At 42.2% G+C, this 27091-nt stretch overlaps 1 protein-coding gene across 1 annotated transcript in view; it reads right to left on the bottom strand.

Moving 5' to 3' along the window:
* Positions 1-6157: 6157 nt before the first annotated feature.
* The window catches only part of LOC109889886 (uncharacterized), a 30213-nt gene continuing 9279 nt past the window's right edge, over positions 6158-27091 (bottom strand). Inside the window, exons 2-8 of the mRNA XM_020481668.2 lie at positions 26008-26843; positions 17584-17745; positions 13278-13443; positions 12273-12406; positions 11963-12084; positions 8257-8361; positions 6158-8065 (exon numbers count right to left, since the gene is read on the bottom strand). Of these exons, the coding sequence (XP_020337257.1) occupies positions 8295-8361; positions 11963-12084; positions 12273-12406; positions 13278-13443; positions 17584-17745; positions 26008-26843 (1487 nt within the window). The 3' untranslated portion in view covers positions 6158-8065; positions 8257-8294. The remainder of the gene's footprint in view (positions 8066-8256; positions 8362-11962; positions 12085-12272; positions 12407-13277; positions 13444-17583; positions 17746-26007; positions 26844-27091) is intronic.

The raw sequence follows: 27091 nt of genomic DNA, 5'->3' as shown, positions 1-27091 counted from the left end.
TACCTCTTTAAATTTTACAAGGTTGTTGTTGCTCTTGGATGTAGTCACATAGCCATGGCAATGACATCATAATCAATTGAATTTTTTAAAATTGATTTCAGATGCATGACAGACTGACAACCTTTTACAGCAATATCTTTGCATGTCATTTTGGGGTGGGAAATTACTTGTAATTTCGTCATTGAATTGGCATTATTTGAAAATGTGGCTTTGAAGAAATATCTGTTGTTTTGTAAACCACTGAAATTGTACTTTACAAAGATTTAAGGGAAGCAATGACACCCTCATCTGACCAGCTTCATGAATCGCAGCCATCAGAGGTCCAGAGCCAAGAGAACAATGCCTCTAAACAGGTAGTCAAAAATAAAGATTTCAACCTTTCTTTGGGAGAAAAGATATCTGTGTAAAATTGTAACATCTACAATGTAAGAGAAATCAGGGATCCACAAATAGAAAACGGTGACCCGTGATTGATGTTGTTTTGTGTTGCTTTGGAGGGTCCCAGAGACAGGCCTGTGGTGCAAGCTCTATGGCACATGGCCCGGAGGGGAGCTGAGGCTCTCTGCAAGACTCTGACTGGCTCAGAAAGAGAAGGTATTGTATACAAGGCAAGTCCTAATACCTTTAGGAATGTAAGGAAGATGTGAATTCTCAGGTAGTGTGGTCCTTCCCAATACATACAGGTTCAGATGAGGGGATGCCCCAGCAAGACTCAATCTCAGAGGAGATGTATTTCCCTTGCTATGAGGTACGAGGAGTCAGAGTTGGCCCAAAGACACGTTATACTGCATTTATTCAGGGGATGTACTGTTGTGACCTTGTTAAACGACTGTACCTCCAGAGCAGTGGGTGCTTGGAGAGAAGCTTCTTTTTGGGCGACACAGATGTGAGAATGTACCCAAACTCCTGGAGGTGAGTGTTCTGCCAAGAATTGAATCAATAGTGCTCAATATGTCCAAAGATGATATACTACCTTGTCTCTTTGACAACCAAGCTGACAAGCCAAGCATGATTCAGGAACATTTACACTTGGTGAAACGTCCTGTTGTACTCTTTATCACAGACCCTACTTTTCAGAAAGTGAGGATGATGCCTTCATCAACATCAAGCTCAGTGCGATCCGTCAAGCATTTGAAGTAAGCAATCCCCTGACTAGTCATTTGTTAGCCAGAGACAGAGCGTCGCTCATCCATGTCTGTTTCCTGTACCAAGCTCATTCTCAGAGACCCGGAGGCCAAACACTTCCTGAAGGAGACAGGAAAGAGCCTGATAGGAGGGCTACTATCTTTAGCAGGGAAGGTATGTAGCTTGTAATATATCCACCACACCCTCTGGAAATTTACTGAACAAAAATATAAATGCAACAATTTCAACGAGTTACAGTTCATATAAGGAAATCAGTTAATTGAAATAAATTCAATGGGCCCTAATCTCTGGATTTCACATGACTGGGCAGGGGCGCAGCTATGGGTGGGCCTGGGAGGGCATAGGCCCACCCACTTTGGAGCCAGGCCTAACCAGTCAGAATAAGTTTTTCCCCACAAACAGGCTTTATTACAGACAGAAGTACTCCTCAGTTTCATCAGCTGGCCAAGTGGCTGGTCTCAGACGTTCCCGCTGGTGAAGAAGCCGGATGTGGAGGTCCTGGGCTGGTGTGGTTACACATGGTCTGTGGTTGTGAGGCCTGTCGGACGTACTGCCAAATTCTCTAAAATGACGTTGGAGGCGGTTTATGGTAGAGAAATTAACATTACATTCTCTGGCAACAGCTCTGGTGGACATTCCTGCAGTCAGCATGCCAATTGTGCACTACCTCAAAACTTAACCCATCTGTGTCATTGTGTTGTGTGACAAAACAGCACATTTTAGAGTGGCCTTTTATTGTCCCTAGCACAAGGGGCACCTATGTAATGATCATGCTGTTTAATCAGCTTCTTGATATGCCACACCTGTCAGGTGGATGGATTATCTTGGCAAAGGAGAAATGCTCACCAATAGGGATATAAACTAATTTGTGCACAATTGTTTAGAGAGAAGCTTTTTGTGAATATCTAAAATGTATGGGATATTTTATTTCAGCTCATGAAACAAACACTTGTTGTGTTTACATGTGGAGTTGATATTTTTCTTCAGTATAGATGTTCCGCGAGAATAAATGCTTCAGTAGGTATTCAATACTTGCATCCATTATATTAGCTGCCATCCTACTGTAAGAGCTTGGCATTTATCGAGACAAGCCCTGCAGTGTTTGAACAGTAGTTGTAACTCTCCCTGCTATGTGACCTTGTGGGTTTAATAGGCCTGTATGTCTCTCAGTGGGTTTGTTCATAATTCTCTATGCATCGCACATTTGTTCCTGAATTCTTCTGGAGGTAGACATTGGAAAACAGCCTATTTTCCCCAGAAACCCCACACAGTGAATATCAGATCTGTCCCATGTTGGAATCATGCCATTAGAAGCCTCTGAGTGTTTGTTTGTTTGGTTGTGTGTTGATCTCTGTAGAGCTCGGAGGGCTTTGGTCTGGTATGGGAAAAGCTCATGGCATTCACTGAAAATCCAACAAACTGGCCAGACATCGTTGACGAGTGCCAGGAGGCAGGGGTGAGCTTCTGCCATGGAGACGCATTATATCAGTACCATCCAAGCTCTCACTTTTATAGGACCATATACTGTTGTAATCATGTTATAACATGAATACCCACTTTCAATTCTTCTCTTTTTAATATTACTGTTAAGTTCTATTTTGTTGTCCATCCCCCACATAGCAATACACCTGGCTGCATATGTCTGTTAAATATTGTTCATCACAGCACCATGTGAACTAAAACTAAAGTTATTAGACCTACTTGTACTGTTGAGTCTGTGGAAACCTGACTTAGACGTGAAGGGAACAGTACGATTTTCCCTGCTGTATATCATCCGTACCAGAGAAAATGTCCCTCCATATTTCACTGAACAATGGCTCTGCTCCCTGCTTGCTATCTCTAGATGCACACCGTTGGCTTTTATGACATATTTTACGAGTCCATTGTGCTGAAGGTGCTGGAATGCCAGGAGTACATTCCAGCCATCTTAAAGCCAACTCTACGCACCCCGTGGATCTCCGAGGGCACTAAGAAAACAGTACGCTTTTTTTATTCTCATAATCAATAGCAAATAAATGTTGTAAATGATACGCGCACTCAGTATTGATTTATAATGAGATTACTAAAGACGATTTTAACATCCTATCACAATGATATACCGTATGTGTGAAGGTGAAACCTTTATGTTCACGTTCAACATGCAATAAGGTGAACCCACCCCTACTGTCACCGTCTGTTTTAAAATGTCTTCACAGACTGTGATGTTCTATGCCTGGTCACAAATTAAGAAGAAGAGGGAGTGTTTAATGGTAGGATGGAGAAAACAACTGTTGCATGGCTGTTGTCGGTATTTTTATTATCAACACCGGAAAGGTGTGGGCAAAAATAAATTCAAGTAGTATTAATATTTTTCATTTATCGTACATGCATTACCACATATTACCAGGAGATGTCAGCTTGGTTCTGATGTCATGTATCTATGTGTGTCCGTAGAGGCCTGATGCGCTGTACCACCATCTGTATGAGGTGTTTGACTACACAGACCCAGTGATCCTGTGGGCAGCCTATGGACCACAGAGCAAGACCAAAGAATTCTACATCCTTCTTAGGGTATGTGACTTGTCATTTGGTATTTTATTAGGATCCCCATTAGCTATTGCGAAAGTAGCAGCTACCTATGGAGTCCACACAGAACAAGACATAATACAGAACAGTAACAGATCAGAACAGCTCAAGGACAGAACTATATACATTTAAAATAAGAATATAGAAATAAAAAAGGTCCTGTACTGACAAAATACCCTATTGGACAGTGGTTCCCAAACTTTTTATAGTCCCGTACCCCTTCAAACATTCAACCTCCAGCTGCATACCCCCTCTAGCACCAGGGTCAGCTCACTCTCAAATGTTGTTTTTTGCCATCATTGTAAGCCTGCCACACACACACTAGGCAATACATTTATTAAACATAAGAATGAGTATGAGTTTTTGTCACAACCCTGCCTATCTGAAGTGACAAAGAGCTCTTATAGGACCAGGGCACAAATAATAATATAATATCAATCAATCATTTTGCTCTTTATTTAACCATCTTACATGTAAAACCTTATATGTTCATCGAAACCTGTGGTGAGTTAATCACAATTTAATGAGAAGGGTGTGCTTGAAAGGATGCACATAACTTTGCAATGTTGGGTTGTATTGGAAAGAGTCTCAGTCTTAAATAATTTTCCACGTAGTCTGTGCCTGTATTTAGTTTTCATGCTAGTGACGGCCGAGAATCCACTCTCACATAGATACATGGTTGCAAAGGGCATCAGTGTCTTAACAGCGCGATTTTCCAAGGCAGATACTCGGGGCGCAGCCCAATCCAGAAATCTGGCAGTGGCTTCTGATTAAGTAAAATTTTCACAAAACCGCTTGTTGCAATTTCGATGAGGATCTCTTGTTCAGATATCGGTAAGTGGACTGGAGGCAGGGCATGAAAGGGATAACAAATCCCGTTGTTTGTGTCATCTGTTTCGGGAAAGTACTTGTGTAATTGTGCACCCAACTCACTCAAGTGCTTCGCTATGTCTCACTTTTCATTGTTCGTAAGCTTGAGATCATTTGCACACACAAAATCATACAATGACGGAAAGACCTGTGTGTTGTCCTTGTTAATGCAGACAGAGAAGAGCTCCAACTTCTTAATCATAGCCTCAATTTTGTCCCGCACATTGAATACAGTCCCTGTAATCCTAGATTCAGACATTCAGGCGAGAAAAAACATCATCCAGATAGGCCAGTCATGAGAGAAACTCGTCATCATGCAAGCAGTCAGACAAGTCAAAATTATGGTCAGTAAAGAAAACTTTAAGCTCGTCTCTCAATTTAAAAAACGTGTAAATACTTTGCCCCTTGATAACCAGCGCACTGGTTATGTGTGCTGGTTATCAAGGGGCAAATGTTGTAAAAGCGTTACATGGTCAATGTCCATATCATTGCATAGTGCAGAAAATACACGAGCGTTCAGGGGCCTTGCTTTAACAAAGTTAACCATTTTCACTGTAGTTTCCAAAACGTCTTTCTTGCGGTCAGGCGCATGCAAGCCTTTCGGTGGATACTGCAGTGTACCCAAGTGGCATCATGAGCAACTGCCTGCATGTGCGTTACCACTCCACTATGTCTCCCTGTCATGGCTTTTGCGCCATCAGTATAGATACCAACATGAGCAGCAGCTACGTTTGGCTACATACGGACCATCAGTGGAATTCTCGTGAGACAGTAACGCTTAATGTGATTGGATGTTAATTATCTGCCTAGACTATCTGTATTTCACATTGTGTTGTTATTTCGCTGAACACTAGATGGTTTAGTTTTATTTTTGTTAGTGTAACGAGGCTGCTCGGGCGGGGGAAAAAACCTCACCCAAATGTATAGCCCCGTGAAAATGTGAAGGAATTTTTATTAACAAAAATGTGAATCACATTTTTATTTGGCGTACCCCAGTTTGGGAATACCTGGTATAGGCCTGTTTGTTGTTGTCCTTCTCTCAGCTGTGAGTGAGTTAGCTTGCTTTGCTCTGTATGTTGTAGTCATTTAATATTGTACAGTATCCTTTGATACAGTATCCTTTGATACAGACCTACTTTACCATGATGTGGCGATCAATGAGTTTCCCTTCATCTTCGCTATAGTGACAGATACCCTTCTGTGTTTCCAGGGTCAGATTCTGTCTTTTATCCAACAAATGTTCAGCCTGGACAGAAAGAAGTATGAATCTCCCGAGTCACTGGCTGTGAAGGTCCTCTCTAATTGGAAAAGGCTGGTCCGCTTCCTGCAGTTCTTCCTGGATGAGAATAAGTATTCATTACTTATTAGTATGAATCATAAAGAGAGGGGAATCTCTGTCTAAGCACAGACAGTTGAGTGTATCTTTCCACTTATTTGCAAGATCAGCTAGTTTCTACTGAGGTAGTGATCTTTACGTCCTTCTCTCTATAAGAAACATGATTTGCTTCATATCCTGTGAGGGGTCAGTGAGTGATTTAAAATGAACTAAAAGCACAGAAGCACACCATACATTTCATGTCTTAGGAAATGTCAACTTTATTTTGAAAAATAACTTTGAATAATGATGCAATATGCATATTGAGATTTTTCATCCATTGCAGTAAATTGTACAATATACAATATACAGATATCACTATCTTTTGTCTTTAGTTACCAGCCCGACAAATGTATCATACATATTGACAGCCTTTACTGCCTCTCAGTTGCAACACATTTATATTCTACTTGATTAGAGTATTTAGAGGTACATGAATTCAGTATGATACAGTTAGAGAATGAGTACATTATTATTTTAACAGGACTACATGATGACATTATGTAGAACTCATTAGTGTTGTACTACACTCTAGTTCACGTTGCTGAAGTACATACTGGATAACTAACTATTGTTTGCGTTCTTTCTGTGGGATTAGTATCTTGTAAAATTGGATTAACTCCATTCCTGTCATTTACACAATGGACAGTTTTGAGCAGTTGAAATTAGCTGCTGCTGTTTTTCAGGTAGGTGTCAAGGCTTTAAAGCCAATTTAATAATCCTTTCCAAAGTTTTTGTGTGAAACTTACCTTCTCTAGTTGCCCAGTGAGATTTCCAAAGCCCTGTGGCACTTGTTTCGCCTGTCTGTAATCAAATAACCTCATAGTGATGTAACAGTGGTGTAGAAAAGCTAAATCACTGTTAGCTAGTCAAACCAGACCAAAAACAATATGTATCCCGACCAAAAACAATATATATCTTGAAGATGAACAAGCAACAGCAGACTCTGGTAAATCACATCTTGTAGTCATATCAATTGATATAAAAATATATATATATATTGACTGTTTTTTTAACAAATGTTTGACAGGAACATTAAAATACCTTAGGGAAATGCATCACAAATGTCATCGTAACATCTGACAGCAGTTTTTGTATTTTATTTTATCTTTAGGGATCTTGAACCTCTCTCTCCAATAATGATAACTTTCCATCATATAGACATAGGAATTTACAGACATAACTCCCTTCCTGTACAATCATACTGTCTGTACACACACTACATGAACATGTGTTATGTACAGCACAATCACACAACATGTATACCACAATCTGTCATCCATGTATGGTCCATATTGCAAACACCTAGCCTATATAGGCCTACACTCAAAACAAGAAGATAAATCACACTAAATATGTTGTATAGATTCTGCAAGTACAATTCTGAAATATGTACGATATGTGTACGATATGTGTATGTTTCACATTTGTTCATGGGAGCATGACTTGTCTTACTGTAGACTTCTCTCTCACATAATGGATCACGAGACATTTGTAAATAATGTTATTATGCAGCAGCCATGTTCAATTGGGAGCAGACTTTACCATAGACGAAAGCAAGATTCAACAAGCAGCCTTTTCTATCTAATCACTGTCAATGATAATCCAAGTCTTTATTTCCACCCCAGAATATTGTCTATTTCTTTGATGAAACTACCATATCAAAGAGTTATTGTTTTCTCCATCAACACACAGTATTGAAATGTCAGCCTGAATGAATAAAATACATTTAGGGAAGACATTAAGCTACCATATGAATTGTATAGAAAACGAGTATAGTACAAGATTAAATCATTTATATCGTTTTCATGTACGTTGTGGAGTAAATGCATCTCTATTCTCATATACATACCAATGTTCCCTTATTTGAAACAATAAAATCCCTTATTTTAGAATTGTATCGCAAGAGAGAGAGAGATGTCTATGACCATCCATCTTTTTGTTTTCTTTTCACTCCTCACTCAAATGTTGTCATCCATCACAAGTGTTCTTTCTCTCATCCCTCCTTTCACACTCATCATATCCCAGTCCAGTCAAGAATCTGTTCAACTTCACTTTGTCCTCCTCTTCAGGGCTGTCTCTTCCCACTTTGGGCCATCTGTTTCGTATCTAGGTAGAAAACAAAGACGTTCAGTGTTTAAAAAGTGTTGCCTCTTCACCTCTATGGATAGCTTTAAGATACGCTGGCCATTAATCATATGATAGCTGCTAAATTAGTTGTGCTTGTACGTTCACAGCATGCTTCCAACATGTTTCACTACACGTTAGCTATATTTGGATTGTTTCAGAACTTTGTGTACCTTCTTTGTTATTGGGGCCACTGGAAGTCCAGTTTGTTCTAATGGCCCAAGGCGACCATGGAGTTCCTGTTTCTTCCTGGCAGTTCCACTTGTCCCAGGTCAGGGCTGTATGGAAATTGGGCATTGTTATTGGTGTGCGCCAATGCTGTTACAATGAGCTATGCACAATGCTTGAGACCAGGATGTTTTTTTCCACATGCATTTATTTCCAAGAGAGGGTCTCCCTTTAGATAAATTATGCATAGCATCTCTCTATCTCATTGGACCACTGTGAAATACATTGGGAATTCTCCAACTCCTCCCAGCATACCTCAAACCTGACACGGCAACCCCTCCGCTAATCGTCTGTGTCCGTGCCAAGCTCCCACCCTCTGTCTGAGGAGTGCCCCATCCAGCATGTGGAATAGGTTGAAGGGCCAAAGAAATAGCTGTTCTTTCCTCAAGCCCTGCAACTCCCACCAAATTCCTATGTTCTACAACCTTCAAACAACAGAATACCACAATTCTTCCACTGACTCGCATTAATAAAAAAGATATCTGGAATGATTTTCCAAGAACCTGTCATATAGTTTTGGTGCTTCCAACATTTTCTAACCCAAAATATCCACATCTTTTTTTAAATATCTACTCCCATTATGTTGACGTAGATTCCTGTGTGTTTAAAAAAAAAAAGCTGACACATGAATTCAGTATGATACAGTTAGAGAATGAGTACAATATTATTTTAATTAAATTTTTTACCCCCTTTTTCTCCCCAATTTCATGGTATCCAATTGTTCGTAGTTACTGTCTTGTCTCATCGCTACAACTCCCGTACGGGCTCGGGAGATACGAAGGTCGAAAGTCATGCGTCCTCCGAAACACAACCCAACCAAGCCGCACTGCTTCTTAACAAGGTGCGCATCCAACCCGGAAGCCAGCCGCACCAATGTGTCTTAGGAAACACCGTACACCTAGCGACCTGGTCAGCGTGCACTGCGCCCGCCACAGGAGTCGCTAGTGCGCGATGATACAAGGATATCCCTACCGGCCAAACCCTCCCTAACACGGATGACGATAGGCCAATTGTGCTTCGCCCCATGGACCTCTCGGTTTGCGGCCGGCTGCGACAGAGCCTGGGCTCAAACCCAGAGTAGACCACTGCGCCACATTATTATTTTAATAGGACTACATGATGACATTATGTAGAACTCATTAGTGTTGTAGTACATTGTGTTTTGTTCAACAAATGAGGTAGGTTGGAGCCACATTGGTATTTATCTGATTTAAATAGCCATATTAAAGTAATTGTATTTAAAGATGCTCTATGCTGAAATCGCTCCATTTCCCAACCTGGTCTCAGAGCATTTCGCATTATTCTCTACTTAAATCCGAGACACTCCATTTAGTACGATATGCTACGTTTCGTATAGTATGTATTAATTTGTGGCTGTCCATCACCCATTTCGTATGAAATATTGCGAATTACAATTTCTGTTAGTTTTGCAAAATGTACAATAGGTTACGAATTTGCTAAACTTTTGATATGTTACGAAATCTACCTAGGTGGGTAGGAGTCTAACATTAGCTAGGCTAGGGGTCAGAATTATTTTAAAGGGTTAGGGTTACGGGAAGATATAACTAGCATGCTAAGTAGTTGCAAAGTAGCTGAAAAGTAGTAAGTAGTTGAAAAGTTTCAAATTAGCTAAAATGCTAAAGTTGTCTGAGATGAGATTTGAACTCACGATCTTTGAGTTGCAAGACATTCAAATTATACGACAACCTATCCACCCCGTAAAACCACCCTCCTTTCATTCATTGCCTTAAGTAACCATCTGTCTTATGTAACCATCCCAAACATGGATTTACTTACAGAATAATACGAAATGCTCTGAGACCAGGTTGCATTTCCTGGTTGCTAAAATTCTAATAGTTTGCCTAATTTCCATTTATGTGACAAAACAAGCAATTATAGTTTAGATAATTGTTGTACCATCGAAACCGTGGTGAAATATATTTTCCATAAGCAAAAATATTGTATTTTGTACAAAAACGAAAGTAAAAGACAGAAAAACGAAACTTAAAAACGGGCAGCATAGAAATAGCACACACAGAACAGATATACAACTTCATAGACTTGCTTTCAATGAGAATGATGGATATACAGTACCAGTCAAAAGTTTGGGCATGCCTACTCATTCCAGGGTTTTTCTTTATTTGTACTATTTTCTACATTGTAGAATAATAGTGAAGACATCAAAACTATGAAATAACACATATGGAATCATATAGTAACCAAAAAAGTGTTAAACAAATCAAAATATATTTTTAATTTGAGTATCCACCCTCTGCCTTGATGACAGCTTTCCACACGCTTGGCATTCTCTCAACCAGCTTCACCTGGAATGCTTTTCTTCGACCATGAAGGCCTGATTCACACAGTCTCCTCTGAACAGTTGATGTTGAGATGTGTCTGTTACTTGAACTCTGTGAAGCATTTATTTGGGCTGCAATTTCTGAGGCTGGTAACTCTAATGAACTTATCCTCTGCAGGTAACTCTTGGTCTTCCTTTCCTGTGGCGGTCCTCATGAGAGCCAGTTTCATCACAGTGCTTGATGTTTTTTGCGACGGCACTTGAATAAACTTTCAAACTCCTATAAATTTTCCGTATTGACTGACCTTCATGTCTTAAAGTAACGATGGACTGTCATTTCTCTTTGCTTATTTGAGCTGTTATTGCCATAATATGGACTTGGTCTTTTACCAAATAGGGCTATCTCCTGTATACCAACCGTCGTACCTTGTCACAACACAACTGATTGGCTCAAACGGATTAAAAAGGAAAGAAATTCCACATGTTTACTTTTAACAAGGCACACCTGTTAGTTAAAATGCATTTCAGGTGACTACCTCATGAAGTTGGTTGAGAGAATGCCAAGAGTGTGCAAAGCTGTCATCAAGGCAAAGGGTGGCTACTTAGAAGAATCTCAAATATAAAATATATTTTGATTTGTTTAGCACTTATTTTGGTTATGTATTTCATAGTTTTGATGTCTTCACTATTATTCTACAAAAAAATAGTAAAAATAAAGAAACCCTGGAATGAGTAGGTGTGTCTAAACTTTTGACTGGTACTGTATACCTCACGTTCGATGTGAATTTTGCCCATATTGTAGCTTTAAGTCATTATCTCTAAATGGTAAGATGATATCAGTTGGTCGGACATTTTCAGTATTTTCAGTGTTTTTCTTTCTAGAAAGCAGGAGTTGAGTCATTCTATAAACACAACCTATGACCTAATGCCAATGACAGTCTGAACTCCTCTTTCTACAAAGACTAAAGGATTTAAAAGTTAGTAGGTGCACACACCCACAAATGATGATGAAACTAAAGAGAGCTGTGATTAATTACAACTTGACCTCTCTGTTCTTGTATCATGATCAGTTCAAGATGTTCACACAACTTTGAAGGACCAACAAGCTCCAACTGTTATCATTAGTGACCTTTTTTTAGTTTCTTCAGCTAGAACAGACAATCTCAAATGGCTGACAAGTTGAGACAACAGCCAAGTCCTGATTGTTATGTTTTGTGGACATTTCCAATGTGGTATTCATAATGTTTCTTTGTGTGTTTATTAAGAAATACTGCACTGTAAATACTGTAGTAAGAAATACAGTATTTTTTAGAAAATACTTTAGAGTATAGAGTTTCTTGAGAGGTCCTCACCAGTAGAGCTGTGGACAGGATCTCTTCAGGGAGGTGGATGTCTGTCCCAGTCTGCTCTGGTTTCTCAGCTTGGTCTTCTTCACCAGATCCTTCACTCTGCCCCATGTGTAGTTCTCACTCACCTACACAACCAAACACACACATCTCAGCATGAACAAATAGGTTCTTTCCCCACTGTTTGATCAGGACAGTGTGTTTTTGAATCTACTGTAACATTGTGTTGTGCAGATGTACATATTTAGACAGCAAACATGGGTTGAGGCTGTTGTGCACAGCCCAGTGAGTCAGAGGAGGAATGTTTGTGACTCACCCGTCTGTGTGGGGCAGAGAGACCCTCTGTACTGTCAAAGAGATAGGAGCGTGTCTCTCCCTCTGTGTAGCTCCTCCGATTCAGGCCCCTCCTACAAAGGGGCCCCAGGGGCTGGTCATTACCTTGGTCACTCTCTATAAAGAGAAGGAGAGAGATATGATATGAATTAGTGGCATGAGGGCTGGAACCACTCACTACTCATAGTGGGGGAAAACTATTATGACACATGGTGATGTGAATCAGCTGTCCCAGAGGACTCCCTGTTTTCGCCCTGCCACCACTTCCCACTCAACCTCCCCACCCCCTCAATCTGTTATCGCAGTACAGGGAGGACCATTTGCCATCCCCCTACTTCCCAGCTCCAGTTTCCAGAATCCTGCCTAATTGAGGAGCAAGAAATTCCTAAATCCATGGTACGTTATATGTTCCTTCCATATGCAGAATGCCAGGAATTTCCCTCTCCTGCTCAAGTAATAATTTAGCGATCTCCTCTGGACCACGTTACTGTCACCCGCCCACCTGCGGGAATGTGACCTGCACAAAAACAGGAGGGTAAAAACATTTGGCGAAATGACTCTGTTGCTGGGTGACTAGCATTCCTTGGAATGTTATGTGAGATGATGAGGCGAAAACACACCTTAGGTGTCACCCGGTCACGTTTTGAAACCTAAGATTCACTCATAATGTTTTAATAAACCCATTAGATTTGCTTCAGGAAAACGTTGGGGAAACATGTATTTTAATTCGGTCTTATGTCGTTGTGTGCGACTGAATGAGGCCCGCAGGAGCAGGTTATTAACTGCTAATCTACCTGCCAATTAAATAATACACTGGTTTTCTGAGGGAAACGAAAAGGTTGCGTAGAAAACATCTGATGAAATGACTGTCAAACTGTGCCAAAAACACTTTTTGAGAATGTATGGCATATTCATTGGATTTTGAGTGAGGAGAGTTGACTGGATGTTGATTCTGGGTTGTTATCATGTTATTAAGCAGTTAACTGACCTCTCATGGCTGTGAGTCCTGTGTGACGTGTGACCTCAGGGATGGTGGAGAGGTCAGAGAGGGTGCCACTCATGGATGTGGTCAGGAACTCACTCCTGGAGTGTCTTTTCTGTTCCTGAAAGGCCAGGCCGGCCGTTCCACAGCTACAGTGCTGCAGGAAGAAGTCCTGGGGGACAGACAGGAAGAGAGGGTACAGGACTGTGAGTAGGAGGGACAAACCACCACATCAAAACAATGAGAAAACACTGCATATTAAATGTATTTGCAATCAGAATCTAGTTTGACTGTTTTTCTCGCTCGTGGGGTCAAGCGTCCTCTGACAGGACTTACTTGACTCAGACAGCAACCACCTGTTACAAAGAGTGAAAATGTGCTTTAGCCATCACAATCTTGCATTTTTAGGCCTTCTCTGCTGCCAGAATGTTACGTGATATCTGAGTTTGTTTGACTATTTTAAACTTACTTTAATGTAATAACCTGATTTGTTGTTTTCATGCATAGAGTGTGTATTTTCCTATTTCTTTTCAATTGAGTTGGATTTATGACAACCTAACCTAAACTAAATGTACTTCAAAACTCTACATCCACTTATCCATAGTAGGCCTAGCTATTTTCTTCTCACAAGCCTACAACATATGCGCTATGCAGTTACATGTGCTGTAGTTCATAGAAAAATCAGAGAGACTTTCCGAGTCATTGTTTAGAGTTGGAAAAAGTTCCCATCTGTTTATCCCAGCTGAGGAAACTCTGGACGTCACATCCACGCTAACGTAAAATCCTGTTGAAGTTCAAACCACGCAGATGCCCAGCAGTAGCATAAATGGAATAAGATGAAAGCCTGGAGACGAGAGTTGTTTTTTCCTGCTTCATTGTTAACAATCAAACTTGCAGTGTCACTTTTACAGTAGGGGGATTTTTCATCACGTGAATGTTACACACTCGCCACCTGCACAACTTCAGAACCCAGAGCTGTAACCCAAGTGACTCATTTAGGTGAAGTCATTTCCTAATCTTGTGCAAAATAATTTCATTCTCCACACTCAAGTTAACTCTATCCTGGACACATGGTGCAAACTCTACACTAAAATAACCATCTCTGGACAGTGCTCTCTCCCGGAAATACTTATTTGAACTCTGAATGGCCTGTTATGCAACCACTAGACGTTTATACCGAAACATGGGTAAGCATGGCACGATGAATGACCACTGAAGTCCTGCTCCACTGCTTTGTTTTCGTTTTTACTGAACTTTGACCACAGTCTGACATCCCCGCTGGACCCACAACCACACTCTCCCCTCTGTGAAGACACCCTCTCTACTGAGAAGGGGTGGTCTTTGCCCTCTCCAAGGACCACCCCATCTGTGTGTACTTAGCCCTTAGAAGGAGGCAGCTCCCACCTTTGGGGACTCAGAGGGCCGCCCACACCAGGCATTTGACCTCTGACCAAAAGAAGAGGATTAAACTGTTGGAGGCATTATGTCTCTGTGCACTCAGGGGAAAAGGGAAGGTCCAGAACACTCCGGCTCTGGAATGTTCCCTTCATCACATCCCGTTTCTCAATAACCCAGGGACAGCCTTCGGACGGCTCCTTTGTCTGAGGTAGTACTTATTTTAGAATAAGGAAAAGGGGAGCTTGAGGGCTGACAAGTGAGCTCACATTAGAAACTTGATTAAAGTTTTCTTCCATTCTAGTATTGATTCTAGATATTTTTGTGCGTCTCAGTTCATCTGACTGATCGTAAGAAACCCCAAACCACCCTGGTCGTGGTAGGTTGGCTCTAATGCAATTGTCTGGGTCTCTGTGTTTATAATGAGCCCAGCAGTGACCCTGGTGCTGATGTGAAAGGTTGGGTAGATGGGCCTAGGCACAGGGAACCATAAGTGTCAGCACCACCATTCATGGGGCTTAGATGTGCCCCAGCTGACTTGCTCATCCTTTTGATGTGTCATCTACATGTTTCAGGTTGTGGCCTAAACATAGAAACACTCACAGCAGGGGAAATTATTACTAAACGCTTGGGAGGACAGCTGGTGTGGTCCTCAAAACCATCTGAAAATCGTGTGCACATCTTTCAAGACCGGATTGGGCCCAGAGAGAATGACACCCACATTATGTCCGTGTATCTTACATTTTAATGGAAAGTTAGAATTATCGAGGTAAAATCATATCCGAATTTGGTGACCTTAAAGAATTGTAAGTCCTGCTAAGATTGTTGAAGAGGGTTTTTAGTTAGAGAGCATGTGGTTGTTTTTGAAAGAGCACTTTTTGGGATCTCTCTCACTGTCCCTCTCTCAATGACCCTTTCTCACTGTCCCTCTCACTGTCCCTCTCTCACTGTCTCTCTCTCTTTGAAGACTTTGAAGTGTAGGCTCCTGCTGGGCTCACCCTTTGCTTCAGTGGAAAGCTTTTCCGGCCCCCAGGCCCAAACTGACAGAGCTAGTTTGGAACAAGCTCTCTGAAACCCCCTGAACATAGCCGCTCCGGTATTGTGCCAAAGTCTCAAAAGGAAAGCGAGACATCCACACAATGCCAAAGTACTTTTCTTTAGAAGCACAGGCAAATGTCACAAGAGAGGGGGCAAAGTTGAATACAATGCAATAAGGTGTCACCCAAATCTAGTGCCTGGGTTGTTGTTTTTCAAATCCAAGTAGAGGTTTTTTTTCTTGTGTTGAGCTGTTTCCAAAAGACTAACTATGAACACTTGTTGAGTTGGGTTCAACCGATACTGAAACATAAACTTGAGGTAGTGTTAGGACTCTAAACTATGCATTCCTAATTTTCTATTCAATTAATGTTTTATTCATTTTCACCCATGTTCCCATGTTATTACCATACAGATTTTTTTAAACAACGGCACAACTTTTTTTTTAAATCCATAAATAACCAATGGTATTTTCTCTCTCTGGCGTTGGTAAGATTACATTCAGAGCCAATTTATTCATCTTGTTTGGGAACGGAAAGCAAGAGTGAGGAGAGCTGGCCTTGGGATTTTATAGGTTATACATTGTTAACTGAGAAGATTTTTAGCTATTTTATGAGAGTTTACTGGAATGCTACTCTAACTGGTGCTTGCGACAGAGAAACAAAAAAACGTAAATTGCCCTATTTTAATGCTGACGTTGGCCTTGCCTTTGTGCATTTTCATAGCCACATTTGTTTGAACCTTTACCTATATCTAATTTTGAATAGCTGTGAGACAGTGATATTACAGCTACATAATATGATTAGCTAACATGGACATAACTTCAGATATAAACGGATTATTCTTGTTTATTTTTCAATTCCGGTAAATCATCTTGTTTGTATGATGTTGCTGGGGTTCGGATGTTGATTTTTCAGGTAGTCTAGTTATCATCAGGAATGATGCACCATTGTCCCAGCCACAGACCCTAACTCCTCTGCTCTCTCTAAACAGGTGTCAGGAAAAGCCCCTGGTGCTTGTTATTAATTACTTTGATATAAACATAAAGGTGTCTCTTTGCCATGCTATAAGGACTTTCCTAAATGTGTGCCTCATGTTTAAAGACTGCTGGACCAAGCTGTTCTATTTATTAAATACACGTTCATCCTACTGCCATTCTGGAAACCGCTAAATGTACACTGGGACAGCATGAGTGAGCAAGGACGTACTGAGACCAGAAATCGTCCGTGTCATGTCTAACACACCGCAATTTGTTTTCCCTTGAGGCCCCCATACCGGACCATTATTTTTGTCTCGAGGCCCCCACATCGGCCAATTAATTTTCCTTGATGCCCCCATTATAGGCCCAATAATTATCATTCTGCACTAAAATCCCAATTTAAACAGGCCCGCTGGGCGAAAGACGGACCAAATTTGGCCAGTCCGTCCCTGTGGGTCATAATCGCTCACTTCAAAGCATGTATAGCTATCTCTACACCACCTGGACAGCAGTCAACTGCAAATCAAAGATCAATGTTCTTGGGTCTGTCCTACACTACCTACAGCGGCCTTTTACAACGTTTTTACAACAGTTTTAGGAGCTTCGTAAATGAGATAAATCATAATACCATTACGTTAAGAACATTCACGTTGTTAACTCATTGAGAGCGATGGTTTGGCCATAAACCAGCTTTATCTCAGTGCTTCCTCTCTTCGCCCTCCCTGATCTGACAAGACTGGATATGTTATGTAAAAGCAATATGGCGGAAGCCTATTTTTGATAAGAAGCAATACACCCAATCCAGATGCTTTAACCTAATGGAGATTCGACTCCAAAGACAGGACTGTGTGAGTATGCTGATGATGATAGTTTATAGTACTGTCTGTACAGTATGTGACTCACTTCTTTGTTCTTGGCCATCTTTCCATCCTTCTGCAGACCACAGATCTGCTTCTGCAGCCTGAGGTTGTGCTCCTGGAGCTGACCAATCTTCTCGATGAGCTGGCAGATGTGCTCCAGGTAGCCCAGTCCGGAGCCCAGGGGGTTGGAGCTGGCCTGGTGGACCTGAGGAATCAAAGAGAGGAGGGTTTGGTGAGCTTAGTGAGGTCATAGGTCTCTGTAGGGCTGCTAATTTAACTTTTGCGGTTGAGAACTAGATGTGAAATGTACAGATTGTGTTTCAAGACACCACCACATGTTCTCTGAGGAAAGGTTGTAAGAATGTGTTTGTATAGTTCCTTATCTTTACAATGGGTAACCAGTAAGCAATGGGATTTACTGGGCTACTGCTTGTAGGTAATTCAACTGAGTGTTTTTATGAGAGAGAGAGAGAGAGAGAGAGAGAGAGAGAGAGAGAGAGAGAGAGAGAGAGAGAGAGAGAGAGAGAGAGAGAGAGAGAGAGAGAGAGAGAGAGAGAGATCTATATGTAATCTATATGTAATCTATTGTTGAGGTCAACGGTCAAATGATTTCAGTGGTTTATATCGTTCTGTCTTTCCTTTGTCATGCCTAATAAAAGTCTAAACCATTGACTGGTCCCTAATCCACCAAAAAGTTCATGTGTGATTTTAAAAAAAACATTAGGTCCTCTGAAATTCTTGGGTCCAGTCATAACATCACCTTAAAAGTGCCTCATCACATGCCTAAAAGGATCAGTGGATTTAACAAGAGGGTGATGTTAGATGATGTAACCTGCTGGGGAGGGTATCCATCCTCTCTGGTATTCAACACATTTTATTTCATTACATTTTTATCTAAACAGGAATGTTCCTGTGGGATATTTTACGACCTGTTACATGTTAACCTTATCGGTTGAGTTTGTTTTACTACTAAATGCATTCCCCTGCTGCCGTGGGCCACGGAGTCTTTTCCTAGCTTCATGTCAACATTGACCAGGAGGAGTCGACTCTGGAAGGGATTATGTGACTCATGTGAATTTATGTTAGGGTCTAGCCTCATCCTGACTGTATTGCATAATCTCTCGTCATACCATAGTGGCACTGCATACGTTTGTAGTCGTTTGATTGATGGCAGTGGTGGCTGGATGTTCATCTTAGACATGGTGATGTCAAAGGTCTGGGAAAAACAGACGTAGTGCCTTTTTAAGAGGGTTGGAGCAGAAGTTCAGTGATTGCCGATTTTGTTCAAACTTATGACCGCACTGGTGTGGGAACACAAAGACATGGCTGTGTGCCATTGTTTGTATGTTTGTTTTATGGTGTGACCGTTAGCCCGAGAGGCGCAGATGTTCACATTTGCAGAAATATGAAAAGGACATTTTGAGCAAATATTTATACAATCGTCCACATTTCACACAGTGTCCCAACAAAAGCAGGAAGTAAGCTCAGTTCGAAGCCTTTCTCCCCCCAGAAGGCTTTTCCGTGCAACTTCTGTGAAACTCCAGTAAGGAACCTGTCCACTAATGGAAACACAGGCCAAATAATGGGACACAAATTCATAACAGTCAGGAGAACTGAAATCACTCCTTTCCACTGACAGAAAAAGGAACATTCTGCCCATTACACACAGTCTTGACCGGCTACTCATTTCCCAGACAGTGGTTTTGAAACATTTGTCAATGACTCATGGAGAAGTCCAGTACTGTCCTGGCTCTCCCCTTATCTCCCCAGACATGCAGGTGTCTGACCAGGGCCTCAGCGATGATCAGTCGGGTGGACAGTGATCAGGTGCCTGTTCCTTTAGTCTAGCCTGTAGCCTGGCCATCCCAGCTCTGTTTTACGGGGGCTCATTAAGATAAGGAGGAGATTCCTCCTCACACACAGTAAGTCATGGGCCAAGGATATGAGACCGGTAGCAGTCTTCAAATCCATTTTTATTTCTCACATGCTTTGTAAACAATAGGTGTAGAATAACAGTGAATTGCTTACTTACAGGTCCTTTTTTAACAATGCAGAGTTAAAGATTAAAAATAAATAATTGAAATAGTGGCGTGAGGAATAAATACACAGTGAATAATGAAAAAGAATGATGAGTAAAAATAACATGGCTATATACAGGGAGTACCAGTACCAGGTCGATGTGCAGGGTTACGAGGTAATTGAGGTAGCTATGTGTATATATAGGTAGGGTTAAAGTGACTAGGCAACAGGATAGATAATAGACAGTAGCACCAGCGGGTAGAGATTTGATTAGCTATTTAGGAGTCTTGTTTAGCAGTCTTATGGCTTGGTGGTAGAATCTGTTCAGGGTCCTGTTGGTTCCAGACCTGGTCCAATTTTGTGGGCCTTCCTCTGACACTGCCTGGTAGAAGTCCTGGATGGCAGGGAGCTGTACTCACTACCCTCTATAGTGCCTTGCCGTCTGATGCCAAGCAGTTGCCGTACCAAGCAGCGATGCAGCCAGTCAAGATTCTCTCAATGGTGCAGCTGTAGAACTTTTGAAGGATCTGAGGGCCCATGCTAAATCTTTTCAGCCTCCTGAGGGGAGGAGGTGCTGTCGTGCCCTCTTTACAACTGTGTGGGTGTGTGTGGACCATGTTAATTCCTTAGTGATGTGGACATGAGCACACACCCCTGAGGGGCCCCGGTGTTGATGGTCAGCATGGCAGATGGATTGTTGTCTATGCTCCGCCTGGGGGCGGACCGTCAGGAAGCCCAGGATCCAGTTGCAGATGGAGATATTAATTCCCAGGTTCCCCAGCTTGGTAATGAGCTTGGAGGGGACTATGGTGTTGAATGCTGAGCTGTAGTCAATGAACAGCATTCCAACATATTCCGTCCAGGTGGATGAGGGCAGTGTGGAGTGCAATAGGGATTGCGTCATCTGTGGATCTGTTGGGGTGGTATGTGAATTGGAGTGGGTCCAGGCTGTCTGGGATGATGGTGTAAATGTGAGCCTTTCAAAGCATTTCATGGCTATAGATATGAGTGCTACGGGCGATAGTCATTTAGGCAGGTTACCTTGGCATTCTTGGGCACGGGTAATATGATGATCTGCTTGAAACAAGTTGGTATTACAGACCGGGTCAGGGATAGTTTGAAAATGTCAGTGAAGACACTTGCCAGCTGGTCAACGCATGCTCTTGAGTAAGCGTCCTGGTATTCCATCTGGCCCCGTAGCCTTTTTTAAAGGTCTTACTCAGATCGGCTACGGCGGTGATGGACGCAGGGTGGGACTGATTTTATCACCGCTCGAGGTCCCGAGAATGCCCCCACCCTTTTTCAGAGCTTCTTCTGGCCCCATAGGTTGTGAGGGGGTAACAATGTTTCAAACGTGGGAATCGCTGGCTAGCAGATAAAATGCCAGGCTTTGGCCTAGTTAGAGAATGAGTTCTCACTTGGCTCTTTCCTTCAAAGTTGTGAAATAGAGGTATAGGAGAGGTGCATTTGTTAAAATGAGACCTATGGGGAGGTCTTTTCCAAAGCCAATACACAAGACCAACCGTTGCCTTGACAATGACAAAAAGTTGAGTTTGAGGATTTGAATATTATTCTAGCTAAACATAGAAAATGTGAGCATGATATGCTGATATCAAAGACTGTGGTGAAGAACTGAGGCTCTCCTCAGGCCTTGGTTCTGGAGATTTCCACTGTGTCTGCCGCATCAAAAAATACTTTCCTAAACATGACCGTGTTGGAAAGGAATGTGGTGCCAGATGTGAGGTGCACACAGAGATAGGGAGAAAGATACGTGCTGTACACGTATACTGCTTTTCTGTCCAGAAGACCCATTTGTTTTCAGCACACACAATCTAGGGAGAGAGTTGTATATCTCCATTGGCACTCTATGGGGAACACACTGTGTGTCTGTGCTGACAGGAAAAGGGGGTCTTGAGGATTTACAGAGACAAAATGTATGGCATAGTGCCATTATGGGTCAGTGGTGAGATTAACTACCCCAATGATGCTAGCTACCTCTCTCTGTTAGCCACCAACAACAACTCACTAAGGCTCTGGTCTACCTAAGTTTATCTTACTACCTGCCAACAATAACCCATGGAAGTACTTGGGTGTCTATCATAAATTCAGCAGCTACATTAGTCATGTATGGCCCATTGCAATCCCTGACATTGGACTTAAATATTATTTACAGCACCTATCACATACTCTACAGAGGTCTTGATGAGCACCACGATCAACACAGGTCAGTTCATCATAAATAGATTAATCAGTGGAATGAATATGAAACCCCTAGAACGTGTGTTTAGTACTGTATATCATGTGCATGCTTATGGGCTGTAGCTGTGGAATTCGACAGGACCACCATTTCAATTAGCAGGGCTTGCCATCTTTCCTCTCGTCTTCATTCTTTTATGACATATTTCACAGTGTTCCACACATCCTTCAACAGAGGGGGGGGGGGGGGGGGGGGGGGAATCAAACAAAATGATTTCCGCTGCTCTGTTGTTCGCAACATAATGCCTGGCTGTTCTGCCACCCCTAGGGGAGAGGGAGAAATAATTTTCTGCCCTCGTATTCCCCACATATCTAGAATATTCACAGTAAGCAAAATGTTTTTGAAGAGACGTCTGAAACAAGTATTTTCCAGACATTTAGGTTCTGAATTAAAGGTGAAAATACATATTTTCCGGACATTTAAAATATGAATTTTCCGGATGTTGAAATCAGGTTCATTTTCAGTTCTGAATGAAAGTTGAAGGACATCATTTATAGATGTCTATTTTTGGACCAAATCAAGGCCTGTCCAGACCGGACCAAATCTGAGCCAAACATCGATGTCTATGATTGGTTATGATTTGGTCCAGACCGGTACAAAAATCACAGTCCGTGGATGTTTAAGTCAAGTCTGGTCTGACCACATCAAATCTGAACCAAACATGGAAGTCTATAATTGGTTCGAGGCTGGTCCTGAACGCACATTAAAAAAAGACGTAAATTGTCATTGTTTTGGGGCAGAATTATGTGAGGTTTTATGTGTTGTTGAAGGTCAGTTTAGCTCGGAAAATGCCCCCCTGTCAATCTGCCGCCATAGACGGCTGCCTAATCCTGCCTACTGGGCAAGCCGGCCCTGGTCTGAGACTGCCATCATTGAAGTAATTTGTGGTGACGAGGGGCACTAGGGGGGTTGTACAAAATAAAGTCATCAGCTGTGGATCGTCTCTAACCAATCAGAGTATTAAAGCCAATAATGAATTTCAAAACCTCCGTGTTCTGGCTCTGGCCCAACCCATCGGTTTCTGGACCAATCAGACAGCCCTGAATGTGTTCGCATTCAGTGAAGGGTCAGAGAGGTACTCCGTTCCAGACTCAGTGCGGAGAAGAAATGGAGAATAAACTAACGTCCATGGGCGTGGCATAGAGTTTGGCCGGAGGGAGGAGTCTGGGTAGCCAAGCAACTCAGTGCGGAGAAGAAATTGAGAATAAACAAACGTCCATGGGTGTGGCATAGAGTTTGGACGAAGGAAGGAGTCTGGGTAGCCAAGCAAGGGGAAATATGCTTTGAATGTCATGTGGTTCCCCCTAAGGATAGAGGCCTGCACGCATGAGATCAGACGGATAGCTAAACACATCCATATGATAAACGTTTTCTCTTTATGGTGAAATACAGTCAGTTCCAAAATGATTGGCACCGTTGATGAAGTTGTAAATATTACAAATACTGCCCTATATTCTATGTACAAAAAAAGTATTATATTGTGTTATACTAATACAGTTGTTCAGAGAAAGATTTTGTTCAATACAATTCAATACCTCACCTTGCAAGGATAACGGCACTGAGCCTTTCTATAAGACGTTTTATGAGATTGGAGAGCATATAGGGAGGAATCTTAGACCATTCCACAGAATCTTTAGAGATCCTTGATATCCTTTGTCTGCACTTATGGACGGCCCTCTCAATTTGAATGACAGGTTTTCAATAAGGTTCAAGTCCAGAGACTGTTGATTTTATGGTCAATAAACCATTTCTTTGTGGATGTTGATGTGTGCTTGGAGTTATTGTCTTGCTGGAAGATCCACTTGCGGCCAAGTTTCAGCCTCCTGTCAGAGGCAACCAGGCTTTTGGCTAAAATCCCCTGGTACTTGCTAAGGTTCATGATGCTGTTGACCTTAACAAGGGCTCCAGGACCAGTGGACGTAAAATAGCCCCATAACATCAAAGATCCATCATCATATTTTACAGTAGGCACGGAGTTATTTCCTCATATGCCTTCCTCCTTCGAAGCGAAACCCACCTCTGGTGTGCATGGCCAAAGAGTTATACTTTCATATAATCTGACCATAGCACTGGTTCCAATCCAAGTGCCAATGGCGTTTAACAAATTCCATGATGATGAATAGTTTAACCACCGGACTGCCTGTCAGCAATACACCCCTAAAGTAGAGCACGGAGGGGCCCCCCAAAATAATCGCCACCCGCGAGCCAGTCGACTGGTCCGTTAAAGGGGCCCTGATGGCTATCAAAGGGTTTTATCTGGGTAAATATGTGAGTAATTGGAGCAATTTGACACCTGTGTGATGCGTCTAGGTAGGACGTCCGGCCCTGGTTCCAGGGAGCGGCAGGAACCAGATGAGAGAGAAAGGGGGGGAGCTGGCTGGTTATCCAGGACAATATCCCCACAGCCAGATGAACAGGTGCTGTGTGACATGCGGCAGTATGAATAAAGCCCCCGCACTGTAACACATGCTCTCTCCACCTTTTCCTTTCAGCCTGTATGCAACCGGGCCCTGTGTTTAGATTCCCCTACTGTATGCCATAATACAACCTTGTCTTGACTGGGTCTTTTGAACGTGACATTGTTGTGAAAGGTCTTTGAGGGAGAGATGGGGAAGTATCTGTTAAGAGATGTGGGGTTTGAAGTCGGGCCTAGTTTTTCTAGTTTGGCCACCTCAAATTGTGTAACTGATTAGTTGGCTCATTAATTAATATTGGATTGTTGAAAATGGTATGTTTCATGTAAAGGATTTGAGATCAACTACCAGCTCTGGTGTCATCCAAGATATGATCTGAAGAGAGAGCCATCTATGTCCTGGGAAATTGTCAAAAGGTCATAGATGTCATGGGCATCACTTTCACCTTTGCTTGCTTGAGACGGCACACCAAACTGTCCCAGGCTTACTCAAGCCAACAAAAATGTTAACCTTTGTTGCACATAGTATCACTTATTGCCTCATTAAATCCATGACTGGCCTTCTTACAGTAATATAAATGTTATGCAAACATTCAAAAATGAATAACCCTTTTTTTTGGAACAACATCTGTGTTTCAGTCAGATGAACCGTTTCACTATCATGATTCTCATTTCCACTCTAAACCAAAATCAACAAGACATTCAGATGAAGGTGCATGTTGACGCCGTATGGAAGATGGTGCTGATAGCTGATAGTGATGAGTGGAGCAGCACATCACACAGGTTAGTATTGGTTGGCAAAGCTCCACAGCTGTCGGGTGCAGCACTGCAAGAGGACACTGTTTTCTCATTTGGAACATGAAAAATTATATATATATTTTTTCCAGACATGAATGAAAACACCGCTCTCATTGGCAAGCTTTCGTTATGGGAACGTGCCTCTACTGGCCATTGTGAATGGGTCAAGTAGTGTGTTGTTGCTCAGCTATCTCACTAAGGAGGTCATAGCCCCATGGAGGTTCAGTATGAGAATACTGTGTTTCTTTTTTTTTACCCATAAAGAGGGGTTTAAGATGAGCTACTGTTCCCTTTTAATCTTATAACAGTATGACATTCTCATATTGCAATAATGTGATGTGGTCTACACCTTTATTGCCTAATTTAGTGTCTGTTAGAGGTTTGATTCACCTTAGTTTTAATCTAGCACGCTCTTGAAATCTCAAAGACAATGTTGATAATTTCTCTCAAAATACACACAATTTCCCCTAATTTCCTGCCCATAGAGAGAGCTTCCTGGAGACTTGTTGTCGTTAGAGGTTCTGTGATTAGCTGGTGACATAGAGGCTAGGAAGGGTTGGTAATTAGGGATAATGACAGGGAGTGTAAAGATGTTTGTTGTCCACCACCCAAAAGGGGCCTTTCCTCAAGTCCCTGCCGATTTGGAGGAAGTCAAAACAAGCCCCGCTAATTGCTGTCGCTCACTGGCTTTGTAAGCACAAAGACAGCAGGAAATGTGTTAAATATAAATAAAAGGAAGCACAAGGTACCTGCTTCTGTTCAACAGACTTAATGTTGCAGATGAAAGTACACAGATGGCATAGCTACAACAGCACTAAGGCATCGCTCTGTGTCAGGAATAGTTTCCCCATAAATAACACTTTATGGTTACTACATAAAACAGAATATAAAACATTAGAAATATCTGTGGGCTTACATGCAGCCCTGGGAGAAGCCAAGAGGTTGTGAGTAAATAACAAGTGGGCAGGAAATATCTTTACCTCACTCAGTCTGCAGCATTCCTCCATATACTCCTCCAGGCTGTCACTTGTCGTGCCTTTCCTCAGAGGCCGCTGCTCAAAGTCAACCCCTGTCATATCGTCACAGGCCCCTGTAGAGCACTGTCTCCTGGGCTTTGTGTTCTCTGAGTTGACCCCCTCAGTTACAGCCTTGTTTTCACCCAGCTGCTCTGAACCCCCTTTACCGTCCTCAGTGTGGTCCCTCAAGGCTGTGTGCTGGGCCCTCTCCATGTCTATGTCCTTCTCAGTTATATGAAGGTCTACCCTCTCAACTTCTGTGTTGAGTTCAGCCCCCGACTCCACCATATCACACTCCTGCACAGCACTGTCTGCAGTCATACATGGTGTGTCTCTCATATCCTCTGTTTGTTTGGTGTCAGAGCACTGGTCAAATGTGAGGAGTGGTTCTGGGGTAGGGACAGGAGTGTTGAGGTTACAGGAGTCATAGGAGGGTTCCCGGCTGTGGACCACAAAGCTCTGCTCCGAGCCGGTGGGTGTGGAGGGAGAGTTGGTTCCACTGGGCAGTTCCACCCCAGAGTCCTCTGACTCAAACTTGTACAGCCTGGAAAGCTGAGAGTTTGAGAAAATGTTTGACAGGTAGTCTGAGCTTGACTCCATCAGGGACTGTCCAGGCATGTTATCCAAGTCAGCATTCCCCTCCAAGCCTTTGACAGGCTCTGAGATGTCCTGCTCAGAAACTGACATGGCGATAGTGGATGATGAATCAACAGCGTTGTTGAGGAGCTTCTCATGGAAGTTGTTGAAGAGCTTCATCTTGGTCAGGATAACCTCATTTTCCAGCACATTGTCCCCCTTTCCTGTGAATAATGAGAAGCATTATTAGTAAAACAGCCTTTTTTTGTGCATTAGCAGAGTTGCCTATTTCGAATGTTCCCACAAGTCACTTGAATTTCACTCCGTTATCCCCAATGAAATGAAATAAAATGCTAAATACATTTTTGAGTGAATGCCAGTTTTCAAGTGTTGCATAGCAGTACCCTAAGGGCTTCGGAAATACCATTGTCAGAATGCTAACTCTTTCAAAGTTAACTCTTTCAGATTTAAA

The sequence above is a fragment of the Oncorhynchus kisutch genome, linkage group LG4, assembly GCF_002021735.2.
Source record: "Oncorhynchus kisutch isolate 150728-3 linkage group LG4, Okis_V2, whole genome shotgun sequence".
Lineage (NCBI taxonomy): Eukaryota > Metazoa > Chordata > Actinopteri > Salmoniformes > Salmonidae > Oncorhynchus > Oncorhynchus kisutch.
The sequence above is the reverse complement of the archived record's forward strand: the minus strand, read 5'-3'. Positions and strand labels throughout refer to the sequence as shown.